This window comes from Phocoena phocoena, chromosome 4, assembly GCF_963924675.1.
Source record: "Phocoena phocoena chromosome 4, mPhoPho1.1, whole genome shotgun sequence".
NCBI lineage: Eukaryota > Metazoa > Chordata > Mammalia > Artiodactyla > Phocoenidae > Phocoena > Phocoena phocoena.
The window spans coordinates 24,629,466-24,644,845 of NC_089222.1; the positions used below are offsets into that span (position 1 = coordinate 24,629,466).

The 15,380-nt window shown below is 40.8% G+C and overlaps 1 protein-coding gene across 1 annotated transcript in view; it reads right to left on the reverse strand.

The window, feature by feature from the left end:
• Nucleotides 1-15,380, reverse strand: part of GK5 (glycerol kinase 5) — a 71,878-nt gene that overhangs the window by 34,905 nt on the left and 21,593 nt on the right. The window contains exons 4-5 of the mRNA XM_065876431.1: nt 5,205-5,298; nt 624-755 (exon numbers count right to left, since the gene is read on the reverse strand). Coding sequence (XP_065732503.1) covers nt 624-755; nt 5,205-5,298 — 226 coding nt within the window. The remainder of the gene's footprint in view (nt 1-623; nt 756-5,204; nt 5,299-15,380) is intronic.

The following is a 15,380-nucleotide window of genomic DNA, read 5'->3' on the forward strand; positions in this document are numbered from 1 at the left end:
ATAATGGCCCAAAATGTACATTTGGAAATAACTCAAATGTACATGAACAAAATGGATAAACTATGTAAAATCATATACTGAACACTAAATAGCAATGAAAATATAAGGAAATTAATTTACATACCATTTGGTCATATTTCACAAATATGTTAAGCGAAAGGAGTCAGACACAAAAGAATAAGCACTGTATGATTCCATTTACAAAATTCAAAACTATTCAGGCAAAGAAAGCTGACGTGCAGTGTTGAGGAGTAAACATGTAAATTGTAAAAGTGGAAAGAAAATGTAATACATAGTGCCACAGTGTTCTAGTTCTTGATTCGAGTAGTGTTACACAGATATTTGCTCCACAAAATATCACTGAGTGGTACATTTTTGTTTTGTTCACTTTTCTATATGTGCCATGACTCACAATAAAAAGGTTTTAAAAAAACAAACTGAGTAAGGATTCCTTGTCTTCCATCCCAATGTGGTGGACACTTAATTTTCCCTCAAATAAGCAAATTATTCTCTTTATTCCTTGCATTTTTCTCATCCCTATAATCTAGACACACACACACACACACGCGTGCGTGCACGCGCGCGCACACACACACACACACACACACACACTCTTTCCTTACCTCAGTCAGGTTCTGCAAAATCCAGGCCAATCTCAAAGAAACATGTTGGGTTGTGAAAGTGAACAAACTGGCTGCTAAAAATCGTTTACTTCTAGTGAAAAAGTGCAGCACTCGGCAGGAGCTGTGTATGAGCTATTTAAAAAAAAAAGATATTTTAGGAAAATGCATTTAATGGTGTTTGATGTTTCTATATTAAATTTCATACACATGCAAACAAACCCAATAGCAAACTATTTAACTACTTATAAAGTGTTCTCAGCACTTAAGGAGATCGAGCAAAGCACCCTAAGAGGACAATTTGCATTCTAAAATATGAAATGTGACACATCTACTACGAACTTCTTTAGCAAACACTAGAGGCTCAAGTACTTATAAAAGTCTTTTAAAAATAACTATTTTCTACCTCTTTACCCATTTTTAACTATGGAAGTAAAGGTAGAGAGTCAAGGGAGAAGGCTATTTTTCTATTAGAAATATATTTTTAATCAAGTTAGTATTAACTCAGAAGGGAAGCTCCCCCTACACATTAAGTGCTTAAAATTTGGGATAAGAGATTTTATTTAATACTATTTATATTTATCTAATGACTGAAGATGAAACATACAGTTTTCAATTTACTTTTTCGTATGCAAAACCTTTAACTGAAAAAAGAAAAAAGCTTATACAGAAAACTAGCATTGAGTTTTAAGGTTTGTAAGACATACTAAAAAACCCCAAAAAACCACAACAAAATGAACCCTTATCCTGCTACCTAACTAGAAGGAGGCAGATGGACAATTCAACTTCTGAAACTGATGTTGGACAAAACATTCATTTACAGAGAATTTACCTACTTTATGCATTTTTTCCTATTATGCCCACCTCTCCCCAAAATAAATGGAAAGATTTTGGTTTATTTATTTAAAATAGAAATAAATCTATTTTTCTTTCATTTTTAGCATAATGCATCAATCAAGAAATGTGTAGACTCAGTTCTCTCTACATTTCAGTTTTGTCCTTTTTTTTTTTTTTTTGAACAATGAGGCTCATTTTAATTTTTTTCACCTTTTTTCTTTTTGGTGAAAACATTTATGCTCTACTCCCTTAGCAAATTTCAGTTATACGATACAGTATTATGAACTAGTCATCATATTATGCATTAGATCCCCAGACCTTATTCATCATTATAACTGAAAGTCTGTACCCTCCTTTTCACCCTGTTCAGTACTCAAACCTTCTGCACTTCCTTATATTTTACATTACTTACTAAATATAAGACCTTTTTAAAGTATTTAAGGTGAACACCCAGAATCCTTCTTCTGATGTGTTATATGTTAAGAAACATTTCGAACTGAAATGAGTTCTTCTTCCATAAGCAACTATACTTTTCCGTATAAAAACTTAGATTTAGGATCCTTCAGGGATCTTCTGTTAAAATGCAGATACTTTGGCAGGGGCACACAAAAAGTACTAAGAGGTCTAATACCTGCACTTTTTGTCAACATATGAACGAGGAACACTTTTGTTCATATATTTAACAAATATTTATTGAGTACCTTCCATGTACCAAGAAGTGCGCTAGGTCCTGAGAAAACAGAGTGAACAAGAAGCAGAATCCCTGCCTTCTTGAAATTTACATTCTAGTGGGAAGAGACAGACAAATATGTAATCAAATCAATAAATGAGATAATCTAAGAAGACACTGGTTGTAAGATGAACCACTATTTAACGTACTAGCAAAAAAGTAAAAAATCCTGCTAGTTAAATTATGACATAATTGTAAGATATAAATTATGGTTAAAATGACCCAAAAACCCCTGATGATTAAAAAATGTATCCTAGATAAAAATCATCCTTTTCAAAATTGGAAAAAAAATGTATCTCTTATAACTCATACATTGCTGGTGGGAATGCAAATGGTACAGCCACTTGGGGAAAAAGTATGGCAGTTTCTTACAAAATAAAACATGCAGTTACCCTATAATCTAGCAAGCATCCTATTGGGGTATTTATCTCAGAGAAATGAAAACTTATGTTCACATAAAATTCCATAAACAAATGTTCATAACAGCTTTATTTGTCATAGCCCCAAACTGGAATTAGCACAGATGTCCCTCAACAGGTGGTACATCTGTACCACTGAATACAACTCAGCAATACAGAGGAAACAAGCTATTGATACATGTAACAACCTGCATTCTCCAGAGAATCATACTAAGTGAAAAAAGCAAATCAAAAACATGTTTTATGCTGCATGATTCCACATATATAACATTTTTGAAATGAGAAAAATGTGTAATGGAGGAAAGATTAGAGGTTGCAAGGAGCTAGGGATGGGAGAGGGTGGGGAGGTACACAGGAGAGCGGTGGATGTGGTTATGAAAAGCAACATGAGGGAGGGATGCTTGTAGTGATGGAACAGTCCCGTGTCTGTTCATCATCCTTGCGGTAACAGATACATGAACATATGGAAAAAACTGTACAGAAATTAAAACACATAACATACCTACAGATGGAACTGAGTACAAGTAAAACTGGGGAAATCTGAATAAGATCTATGGATTATATTAATGTCAATATCCTGGTTGTAACATTATGCTATAGTTTTGTAAAATGTTACCCCTGGGAGAAACTGCAAAGCCTGTAAGGGATCTCTATTATTTCTTTCAACTGCATGTGAATCTACAATGACCTCAATTAAAACTTCAATTAAGAAATGTACACCTCAGAGTCTCTGAAATTTGATGAGTGCTGTGAAAGAAATAAAGGACAGTAATAGAGATCGGATTGGGGGGGGTGAGGAGTGCTACTATGAATAGGATGGCAGAGAAGGGCTCCCACAGAGGAGGTGGTGGTGAGGCTGCGCCCTGAAGGATGAGAAGGATCCAGCCATGGTGGCAGAGAGAGCCCCTTGCAGATACAAGGGCCTTCAGGTAAGAAAGGGCTTGAGGGCTGACAAAGCTGGAGCCTAATCCTTAGCAGCTTCAGGGAGAGAGAGGTCTGGGAAGGGGTCAGAGCTGGAGACAGGATCAAACTCTGGTAAGGAGTTGGGACTGTTATGCTAAAAGCAGAGAAGCCTTAGCAACCAACAGGCAAGAATCAGAACAGTGAGAGGAAGCATGGGTGCCTGGCGTGACTGGAGGAAACTGTGGTGCCAGGAGATTGCCACCACGCCCCAATTACTTCACCACTTTGCCTGCGGGTAGCCTTGGCTAAACGCATGACCTTGGTGCCCGCTCTGGCACATCCTCCCTAAACATTTCCAAGAACCTGAGTCAACAGACCATAAGCATCTGGAAAAGGATGATTATAGGGTAGGGTTCCTTCACTGGCAGGGCCAGCTCTGCAATTTTGTGCGCTAAACTCCATGAGTCTGTTTGTGTGCATTTCTCTGCTAAGAGAGGTCAAAATTTATATCATATACCTGTTCAATATCAGGTAGACAAGTGCTTTAAATGCTCAGTTTTGTGCTTGATGTCAGTTTTTCATCACGATTTGAGATCTGGGGCTTATACTACAGAAATAAATGTTTTCACAATTTATTTTAAAAGGAATAAAAGTTTTATTAAACACCTCACTGACTAACTTAAGGAACATCCAATGACTTGACCTATTAAAAACTAAAATTATATATTAAAGTATAACACTGCACATTATAAATAGTATAATTTTAAATTATATCATTCAAAGTTCACAATATTTCCTTAAAACCACTTTCAACTCTCTTACTCTATCTTTCCCATGAACAGCACCTCTCAGTATTCAGCCTCACAAGTTATTAAAGCAAGGTGCATTTTTATATATTAAACTAACAAAAAAAATCATTGTGGGTGGGCCTATGGCAGATTTGTTTCACTCATGCATTGCTGTCATATTCTATAATGTATTCAAGTTTGTTTTCGTATAAAGTTAATGTCTCCGAACACTTATCAAGGAAAACTGATGCTGCAGACACTCCCCATGCACCACCTGGTAGGGGCAGGCTAACTGAGAAGGCATTTAACTGTGCGGCATTAGAAGCATTAAAACAATCAATATGCAATATTGATTGTAAGACCAACTATTGCAGGTTTCAACATATTTGAGGAGCTGGAAAATTGTCTCGTTCTTTAACTCGGTAGTCTCACACTTCAGAGTGAGATGCTACTACGGCTGTTACCGTAGTCATCAGCATCATCGTTTGCCAGGCATCATGGTGAAAGCTTGTGGCAGTCAGCCAGTTATCTATCTCAACGTCCATTAACCATTTTTATAGCAAAAGATGATAAAACCTGGACATAGTCTGTACCTTTTCTGGACATAGTCCGTTTTTTTTCAATTTCTCCAGGAATGGAAATGAATTCTCACTAACTTGTGAACCTCTGGTCCACCCCAAACCTCCTCATCAGTTCCTGATGTGCGGCTGTTAAGGACTTCGGTCCACCAGCACGCTCTTGGGTGACTACTATTAAATTTCACTGGGGTGGGGAGTGTGCATGTGTGTATTTTCTGCTTCATGTCCTAAGACATCATCAGTAGATGATACAATTCGGCCTACGGCTAAAGGACATTTACAGGAAAAAACAGCAACAACCAAATCACCGAACATAAGAAAAAGATTACCTTCATTAAAAGAGAACTATTCCAAGATTTTACAAGTTCAATAGCTCTTAGGTCTTGCCAACTAATGAAGTTGTGGAAATGCTTTCCCGTTTTCCTAAGAAAAATGGAAACAGTATTTTGAGACTCAATATAAATCAGAGACTATATTATATAAAAGATCTGTCACAAGAGAGAACAAAATTAGAAGCCGAACTGTAATTTCAACATATGATTTAATTAATTGGGGCTTTCTGAATGCCTTCTTCTCTTTGATTTGATAAATTGAACACACTTTGTAACAATTATGTGATGTACAGTATAAAATTTTAGATCAGATTCTATCCAAAAAATCTTCTTTTTGAAGCATTACAATGTATACACTTCCAAAAACAAAACTGATGAAAAGCCTTCGAAGACTTGCTCATACAATTTTAAAAGCAAGACAAAGAAGCCAATACTTTCTCTTTTCATTGTACTTATCTTAATATACACAATCAGATAAAAACTTCTGTACCTACAGAACAGCGAAAATGTAGCCTGAGCCTGTTTTTTTTTCTTTATAAGTTTATTTTTTGGCTGCGTTGGGTCTTTGTTGCTACACATGGGCTTTCTCTAGTTGCAGCAAGCGGGGGCTATTCTTCGTTGTGGTGCACCAGCTTCTCATTGTGATGGCTTCTCTTTTTGCAGAGCACGGGCTCTAGGTGCGCGGGCTTCAATAGTTGTGGCATGTGGGCTTCAGTAGTTGTGGCATGCGGGCTCAGTAGTTGTGGCTTGCGAGGTCTAGAGCACAGGCTCAGTAGTTGTGGCGCACGGGCTTAGTTGCTCCGCGGCATGTAGGATCTTCCCGGACCAGGGTTCAAACCCGTGTCCCCTGCATTGGCAGGCGGACTCTCAACCACTGCGCCACCAGGGAAGTCCCCTATGTTTAGTTTCTGAGGAACTGCCAAACCGTTTTCCACAGCAGCTGCACCATTTGACATTCCAGCAACCAGTATGTAAGAGTTCCAATTTTTCCATATCCTCACCAACACTTGTTAGTTTACATTTAAAAAATTATAGCCATCCTGGGAGATGTGAAGTGGTATCTCATTGTGGTTTTGATTTGCATTTCCTCAATGACTAATGATATCGAGCACCTTTTCATGTGCTAGTTGACCATTTGAATATTATTTAAACCCTTTTTCCATTTATGAATTAGGTTTAGGCTTTGGTGTTGTTGCTGAGCTGTCAGAGTTATTTATATTCTCTGGATATTAATTCTTTATCAAATATATGATTTGCAAATATTTTCTCCCATTTTATGAGTTTTCACTTACTTTAAAGTGTCCTTTTTTTTTTTTCTTTCTGTTTTTCACCTTTATTAATGGGATCACAGCATTCACATACATCATGAATATGGTACATCTTTTTCCTTTAGTGATCCAAACGATCACGATTATCGTTACTACAAATCAGAGAAGTGATTCTCTTATTGTTATTTTTTAATAAATTTATTTATTTATTTTTTATTATTTAATTACTTTTGGCTGCGTTGGGTCTTAGTTGCTGTGCGCGGGCTTTCTCTAGTTGCAACAAGCGGGGTCTACTCTTCGTTGCGGTGCGCGGGCTTCTCACTGCGGTGGCTTCTCTTGTTGTGGAGCACGGGCTTTAGGCACGTGGGCTCAGTAGTTGTGGCTTGCGGGCTCCAGAGCACAGGCTCAGCAGTTGTGGCGCACTGGCTTAGCTACTCCGCAGCATGTGGGATCTTCCCGAACTGGGTCTCGAACCTGTGTCCCCTGCACTGGTAGGTGGATTCTTAACCACTGTGCCACAGGGAAGTTCCTCTCCTATTGTTTTAGTCCTCCATCTTAAATTACAAACCAAACATACCAAGACACATACCTTCCATATTACATGCTTCAGTCAGTTTTCAGATATCTAACTGTAGATTTAAGATATCAATGGCTATAAATTTTTTCAGACATTTTTTTCTTTTTTTTTTTTTTTGAGGTACACGGGCCTCTCACTGTTGTGGCCTCTCCTGTTGCGGAGCACAGGCTCCGGACGCGCAGGCTCAGCGGCCATGGCTCACGGGCCCAGCCGCTCCATGGCATGCGGGATCCTCCCGGACCGGGGCACGAACCCGTGTCCCCTGCATTGGCAGGCGGACTGTCTACCACTGCGCCACCAGGGAAGCCCTCAGACATTTTTAAAATGCAAATTATACGTTATGTCAAAATAATTTCAGCATGACTTTATTTCTTATTATTCTGTACTAAATTTAGGGCTCTTCTCAGTTTCTACTTTGGACAGTTCCAATAGTTAAGAAAATTAAAGAAAAATTACTCATCATAAATAGAAGAAAATATCTTGATAGTATTCTTTGATGCACAAAAGTTTTTAATTTTGATAAAATTCAACTCACCTATTTTTTTCATTTGTTAGCTGCACTTTTTCTTTCTTTTTTTTAAAAATCTTATCTTGGCCGTGCAGCATGCGGAATCTTAGTTCCCCGACCAGGGATCGAACCTGCACCCCCTTCTCTGGAAGCACAAAATCTCAACCACTGGACTGCCAGGGAAGTCCCTGTTAGCTGGATTTTTGATATCATTTAAGAAGTCATTGCTGGGGCTTCCCTGGTGGCGCAGTGGTTGGGAATCTGCCTGCCAATGTGGGAGACGCAGGTTCGAGCCCTGGTCTGGGAGGATGCCACATGCCGCTGAGCAGCTGGGCCCACGAGCCACAACTATTGAGCCTGTGCTCTGAAGCCGGCAAGCCACAACTACTGAGCCTGCACTCTTTGAGCCCATGAGCCACAACTACTGAAGCCTGTGCTCCTAGAGCCCGTGCTCCACAACGAGAAGCCACGGCAATGAGAAGCCCATACACTGCAACGAAGAGTAGCCCCCGCTCGCCGCAACTAGAGAAAGCTCACGGGGCAGCAATGAAGACCCGACGCAGCCAAAAATAAAATAAATTTTAAAAAAAGTCATTGCTAAATCCACAGTAATGAAATTTTCCTCTGTTTTCTTCTAAGAGTTTTATAGTTTTCTGTTTTAAAGTTAGTGTTTTATCCATTTTTTAAAGTTAATTTTTGTATGTGGTATATGGTAAGAGTCCAACTTCTTCCTTTTGCAAGTGGATGTCCAGTTTTCTCAGCATTATTTGTTGAAGAGACTGTTCTTTCCCTATTGTCTGGTCATGGCTCCCTGGTACAAAACCAAGTGACCACAGTATTAGTTTCCTTGGATTGCCATAACAAAGGTCACAAATTGGGTGACTAAAACAATAGCAATGTATTGTCTCACGGTTCTGGAGGCTAGAAGTCCAAAATCATGGTGTTGGCAGGGCCGTCCTCCCTCTGAAACCTGTAAGGGGATCCTCCCTTGCCTGGGAGGATCTGGTAGTTTGCAGCAATCTTTCCTTCTTCACATGGTGTTCTCCCTGTGTCTGTCTTCACATGGCAGTCTTCATATGAGGAAACCAGTCATATTTGATGAGGAGTCCACCTCATCCTGCATTATGATCTCATCCTAATTTAAATAATTACATCTGCAGTGACCCTATTTCCGAAGGTTACGTTTTGAGGCACTGCTGTTGAGTTATTTCCCCCAAATCTCCTTCGCTCCTAAGTGTGAGATTACTAAGTCAAAGAGTAAGACAATTTTCCAGCTCCTCAAATGCTCTTATAATCAATATTGCATACTGATTGTTTTAACACTTTTAATGCCACACAGTTAAATGCCTTCTCAGCTAGGCTGCCCCTTCCAGATGGTGCATGGGCAGTGTTTGGAACAACAGGTTTCCTTAATAAGTATTTGGAGACATTAATTTTAGATGAAAGCAAACATGAATATATTATAGAATATGAGAGTAATGCATGAGTGAAACAAATCTGTCATAATCTCACACACATTGATTTTTCTTTTTGTTAGATTAAGGTATAAAAATGCACCTTGCTTTAATAACTTGTGAGGTTGAATACTGGGAGGTGCCGTTTACAGGAAAGACAGAGTAATTAAGGGAGTTGAAAAGGTTTTAAGGAAAGGCATGAATCCTGAACTGTATGGTTTTATACAGTTTTTGTAATGTGTAGTATTATACCTTAATGTATAGTTTCAGTTTTTAACAGATAAATTCAAACATTCCTTAAGTTGACTAATTACTTAACTCAGGTAAGTGAGATTTTTTTCAAGTTTTATTCCTTTGAAAATAAGTGTAATAACTCTAGAAATCTGCTTTTCCCACTCCTCAGGGATTGCCATTTCTTCCTGGCTGAGGGCTGTCAATTTGTGACTTTTCCAAAGACTTTGGCAAAGTATGTATTCCTTGTTGGTGTGTGGTCGCTGAAGTTTCTGAAACGTCTGTTATGTTTTCTCTGTGATCGGCTAGTGATCTGATGAACATTTTCTAAAATGTGTGGCCTCGAAAACCCCCCAAAAATACTGGCCCTTTAAATCTTCCAACAGACGCTGCCAAAGGAAGCAGCTGCAGCTGAGAGGGCCAGAACCTAGGTAAGCATCTGTGCCAATTCTGCAGGGCATTGCAAATTCTACCAAAGTACATAGGCCCACATTTTGGTAGGACAAAGTTCTCAGCCCTCATTCCTGGAATGTGGGCCGCCTTCCCCACATGTGCAGTAGGGCTGAAGAATGGAGGCTGGTGGCTGGTTTGCACATGTCCTCTCTTACCCAAGGATAGCAGCCTCTACCTTTATCCAGCAGTCCCCTAGCTGTTATAAGGTCGGATCAGGTTCCAGAGTTCTGAAAGAGCTTATTCCAATCTCTCCAAATCAACAATTGCTTTGGTGGAGGGACCAACCCCTATAGCGTCCCACTCCACTATTTTGGTGATGTCACTCTCTACCCCTTGACTTACAAGTTAACTATGTACCTTTTCAATACCTAATCTGGGATTAATCTAACTTTCTTCTGGGTTCACTTTCAATGTCAGAACCATTGAGAGGAGTTGGAGGAAAGTCCCATAGCCTTGTGAATTGGTACCATTACCTATGAGATACAAGCTCGTCTGCTCTCTCAAAGTCACTTAAAATGATGAAAGTCTCTCTCTTGCCCCTAATTAGTTTCCTCTCCATTCCCCACCAATGGCACATCTAACTTTTCACTAGATTTCTCAAGCCCTAGGCCACCACTTGCCTCCTGTTTCTCAAGGGAAGTAAGGACACAGGAAATGACTTTCCTCAACTCTCTACTCCTCCAGCTACACCTACAGCGATGGTGCATCTCACTCTTGGGTCAGAGGAGAAGCTTTCCCTCTCCAAGTCTAATGCTGGCACCTCCACCTGTACTCTCTTTATCCATGCCTTCCTGTCTCTTCTATAACTTCATTTCGCAAACATTCCTGCAACTGTCTTCTCTCAACTTGCTTAAATCTCCCCATCTTTGACCCACGATACCTCCCCACCCAACTAAGCCCTCTCAGTTTCCATATCACTTCCTACTACATCAACTACATACAATTCAAATGCAATTTAGATTCCCAATCATTCATGAAAATTACATTCACTATGTTCATCAATGTAGTTATTTATTTATTTAGTGTTGCTTTCTTTTTTTTTTTTTTTTTTGGCCAAGTGGCTTGCAGGGTCTTAGTTCCCCGACCAGGGATTGAACCCTCATCCTCAGCAGTGAAAGCGCCAAGTCCACTGGATCTCCGAGGACTTCCTTCGTTGTGGTGCGCAGGCTCCTCGTTGTGGTGGCTTCTCTTGTTGTGGAGCATGGGCTCTAGGCGCGCGGGCTTCAGTAGTTGCAGCACGCAGACTCAGTAGTTGTGGCTCGCAAGCTCTAGAGCGCAGGCTCAGTAGTTGTGGCACACGGGCTTAGTTGCTCCGCGGCATGTGGGATCTTCCTGGACCAGGGTCTTGAACCCGTGTCCCCTGCATCGGCAGGTGGATTCTTAACCACTGTGCCACCAGGGAAGTCCTGAGGTGTCTTTTTGATATCAGATCAGAGACCTGAATAAGCAACAGCTTTCAAAGAGACTTCCAGTTTCAGCCTCATTCCCCTCAAACCCACTGTCCGTGCTGCTTTAAGAATACTCTTTCTAAAATATAAATTTGGTCACACTGCTCTCCTGCTTAACAGCTTTTGAGTTTCCCACTGCTTATTAGGGGTAAACTCTTTACCACAACCAATGGTCTTCTCTGGTCTGGGTCCCTGCGTTCCTCTCCAGGTTCATCGCAATCAAAGCCTTGAGTGCCTACTATGTGCCAGGTACTGTACTCGGGTGTGAAGGACCCTGTGAGGACAGGGCAGATGAAAGTCCCAACACTCATGGAATGTCTTACTTCTATGGGAGAGATGTAATTTTTAAAATGTGTAAACAAGTAAATAAAAATTTTAGACATGAAGTGATTTTAGATATGAAAAATTTTAGTGATGAGTGATAGGAAGAAAATAAAATGGTAAAGTCACAGGTAAATAAAATGGTCAGGGAAGGTCCCCTAGAAGAAGTGATCTTTGAAGTGAGCTCCAAATGATGAGAAAGGGAAGATCTTGGGTAACAGAGCTCCAGGCAGCGGGAGCAGCAGGCACAAAGCTCGAAGGCAGGAATCGGTGGAGAGCGTTCAAGAAGCAGGCCGCGGGGTGGTTGCAGCACAGAGCATAGCAGGAGGGTTGGTCAGAGATGAGGTTAGAGTCAGGAAGGAGTGAGAACACTTGGGTGTGGTGCCTTCCCGATGTCACTGCTTGAATTCCAGAGCCCTTTATCTTGTTTATTTTTAGTTTTTTTGGCTGCACTGCACGGCTTGCAGGATCTTAGTTTCCCAACAAGAGACTGGACCGCGTCCTCAGCAGTGAAAGCACGGAGTCCTAACCACTGGGCCGCCAGGGAACTCCTTCCAGAGTCCTTTAGATGCTTCAGACGCACCATGCTCTTGCATCTCCTGCCTCTGCCAGTGGTTTGCTCTCTCCACTAAGGGAACTCCTACTCATCCTTCGAGACCTGGCTCTGTGAAACGTTCCCTAACTCCCACTTCTAGGCTATTCAGTCACCCCCTCCGGCTCCCTCATTAAGGTAGAAAGCAGTCCTGCAGAGCAGACGTCTGTCAGCTGCACCCTCACTATGTACACGTCTGTATCTAACACTAGACTGTGAGCCTCCTGAGGGAACAGTGAATTCACTTTCAGATTCTCACCACCTAGCCCAGATACGAAAGAGGTATTTGATTGAGAAATGAATAAACGCTGCTCTGCTACTGAGAACTATCAGACTGGGTTTGTCAGAAATGAAATCTATTGATATATGATTCTTTGGAGCCATTCTACAACAGCATCTACTTACACACTTAAATCTGATTTTTTCACTGCTTCATCAAATATTTATACAGCAATTTCTGCCAGAAGCTGGGGATACAGCTGTGAACAGAGACATGGCATCATTGCCCTTATGAATATATTTTCTAACAGGGAAGTCAAACAAATAATCAATTACTCAGTTGCTTACTTACAAAAGGAACAAGTCCATGAAGGGTACCATGAGTGTCTTAACGGGGAGACTCTACCTAGTCTGGGAGGTCAGGAAAGCCTTCTTTGAAAAGTGACAACAGAACTGAGCTCCAAAGGATAAGTAGGAACAAACAAGGAGGGTGAACATTCCCAACCAAATGTATTATATGTCCAAAGGTGCTAAGGCAGGATGGGGCATGATGTGTTAAAGGCTGGTGTAGCTGAAGAACAAAGAGGGGAGAAGATCACAAAGTGAATGTGGCATCATTAACTCATAACATGATAGAAGATGATATATAATGCTGATCTCAAGTAATAGCCCATGTTTTAACATTCACTTGTGGTGACTTATGTTTGTTTTAGCTCTATCAACAGTAAAAGGAAAAAGAGAGGGAAAACAAGAATGCAGTATTGTAAATGAACTGTCTTAAACCTCTCTAACACAGTGTACCATTCTTGGCTCTGAATCTATTTTATGCCATAAATAATTGCTAAGAACCATTAATACAAGTAGCAAGTGCCACAATGAAAGATATATTTGGTGCTGAGTGAATGCAGACTAATTTAGGTACTTGCATTATGAGACTGTAAATTCCTGGAGGGCTGCTGTTCTGATGCATCTTTCTATTCAAATCAGCAACTAGCACAATGCCTTACTTGCGATGAGCCCTCAAACAGTTACCAAGTGTATCCCAGTGCAGGGACTCATGGCTTATACTACTAATTGGCACACACCTGATCTGAGGTTAGTTGGCAGAAGCCTCCCTGAGAGACACAGTGTCAGAAGAAAGAAAACAATTCAAGATTTTTTTTTTTAGAACAAAGTGAATTTAAAACAACCAAAACGGAGGAGTTATCATTTACAGTTGTTTTAGAAAACAGGCTAAACACAACCACTGATCAAATATGTTGAAAAAAAATTTAACCTGAAGCATATGAAGAAAACTCAAGGACTGAAAAGAGTTTAAAAAAAAAAAATGAGTTTCGGTGAATAGGCAGAAGATGGCAGAGTAGAAGGACATGTGCTCACTCCCTCTTGCGAGAGCACCAGAATCACAACTAACTGCTGAACAATCATCGACAGGAAGACACTGGAACTCACCAAAAAAGCTACCCCACACCCAAAGAAAAAGGAGAAGCCGCAATGAGATGGTAGGACAGGTGCATTCACAATAAAATCAAATCCCATAACCGCTGGGTGGGTGACTCACAAACTGGAGAACAATTATACCACAGAAGTTCACCCACTGGAGTAAAGGTTCTGAGTCCCACATCAGGCTTCCCAACCTGGTGGTCCAGCAATGGGAGGAGGAATTCCCAGAGAATCAGACTTTGAAGGCTAGCGGGATTTGACTGCAGGACTTTGACAGGACTGGGGGAAACAGAGACTCCACTCTTGGAGGGCATGCACAAAGTAGTGTGCCCAGCAGGACCCAGGGGAAGGAGCAGTGACCCCAAGGGAGACTGAACCAGACCTACCTGCTGGTGGTGGAGGGTCTCCTGCAGAGGCAGGGTGTGGCTGTGGCTCACCGCGGGGACAAGGACACTGGCAGCAGAAGTTCTGGGAAGTACTCCTTGGCGTGAGCCCTCCTGGAGTCCGCCATTAGCCCCTCCAAAGAGCCTGTAGGCTCCAGTGCTGGGTCACCTCAGGCCAAACAACCAACAGCGAGGGAACTCAGCCCCATCCATCATCAGACAGAAGATTAAAGTTTTACTGAGCTCTGCCCACCAGAGCAACACCCAGCTCTACCCACCAACAGTCCCTCCCATCAGGAAGCTTGCACAAGGCTCTTAGATAGCCTTTTTCACCAGACTACAATCCTGCAGCCTGTGGAACGAAAACGACATTCATAGAAAGGCAGATAAATGAAAAGGCAGAGGACTATGTATCAGAACAAGATAAAACCCCAGAAAAACAACTAAATGAAGTGGATATAGGCAACACTCCAGAAAAAGAATTCAGAATAATGACAGTGAAGATGATCCAGGACCTTGGAAAAAGAATGGAGGTACAGGTCGAGAAGATGCAAAAAATGTTTAACAAAGACCTAGAAGAATTAAAGAACAAACAAACAGAGATGAACAATACAATAACTCAAATGAAAAACACTAGAAGGACTCAATAGCAGAATAACTGGGGTAGAAGAACAGAAAAGTGACCTGGAAGACAGAATGGTGGAATTCACTGCCATGGAACAGAATAAAGAAAAAAGAATGAAAAGAAATGAAGACAGCCTAAGAGACCTCTGGGACAATATTAAATGTACCAACGTTCCCATTATAGGGGTCCCAGAAGGAGAAGAGAGAGAGAAAGGACCAAAGAAAATATATGAAGAGATTATAGTCGAAAACTTTCCTAACATGGGAAAGGAAACAGCCACCCAAGTCCAGAAAACGCAGAGAGTTCCAGGCAGGATAAACCCAAGGAGAAACAAACCAAGACACAGAGTAATCAAATTGACAAAAACTAAAGACAAAGAAAATTATTAAAAGCAACAAGGGAAAAATGACAACATACAAGGGAACTCCCATAAGGTTAACAGCTGATTTCTCAGCAGAAACTCTACAAGCCATGAGGGAGTGGCACAATATATTTAAAGTGATGAAAGGGAAGAACCTACAACCAAGATTACTCTACCCGGCAAAGATCTCATTCAGATTTGACGGAGAAGTCAAAAGCTTTAGAGACAAGCAAAAGCTAACAGAATTCAGCACCACGAAACCAACCCTACAACAAATGCTAAAGGAACTT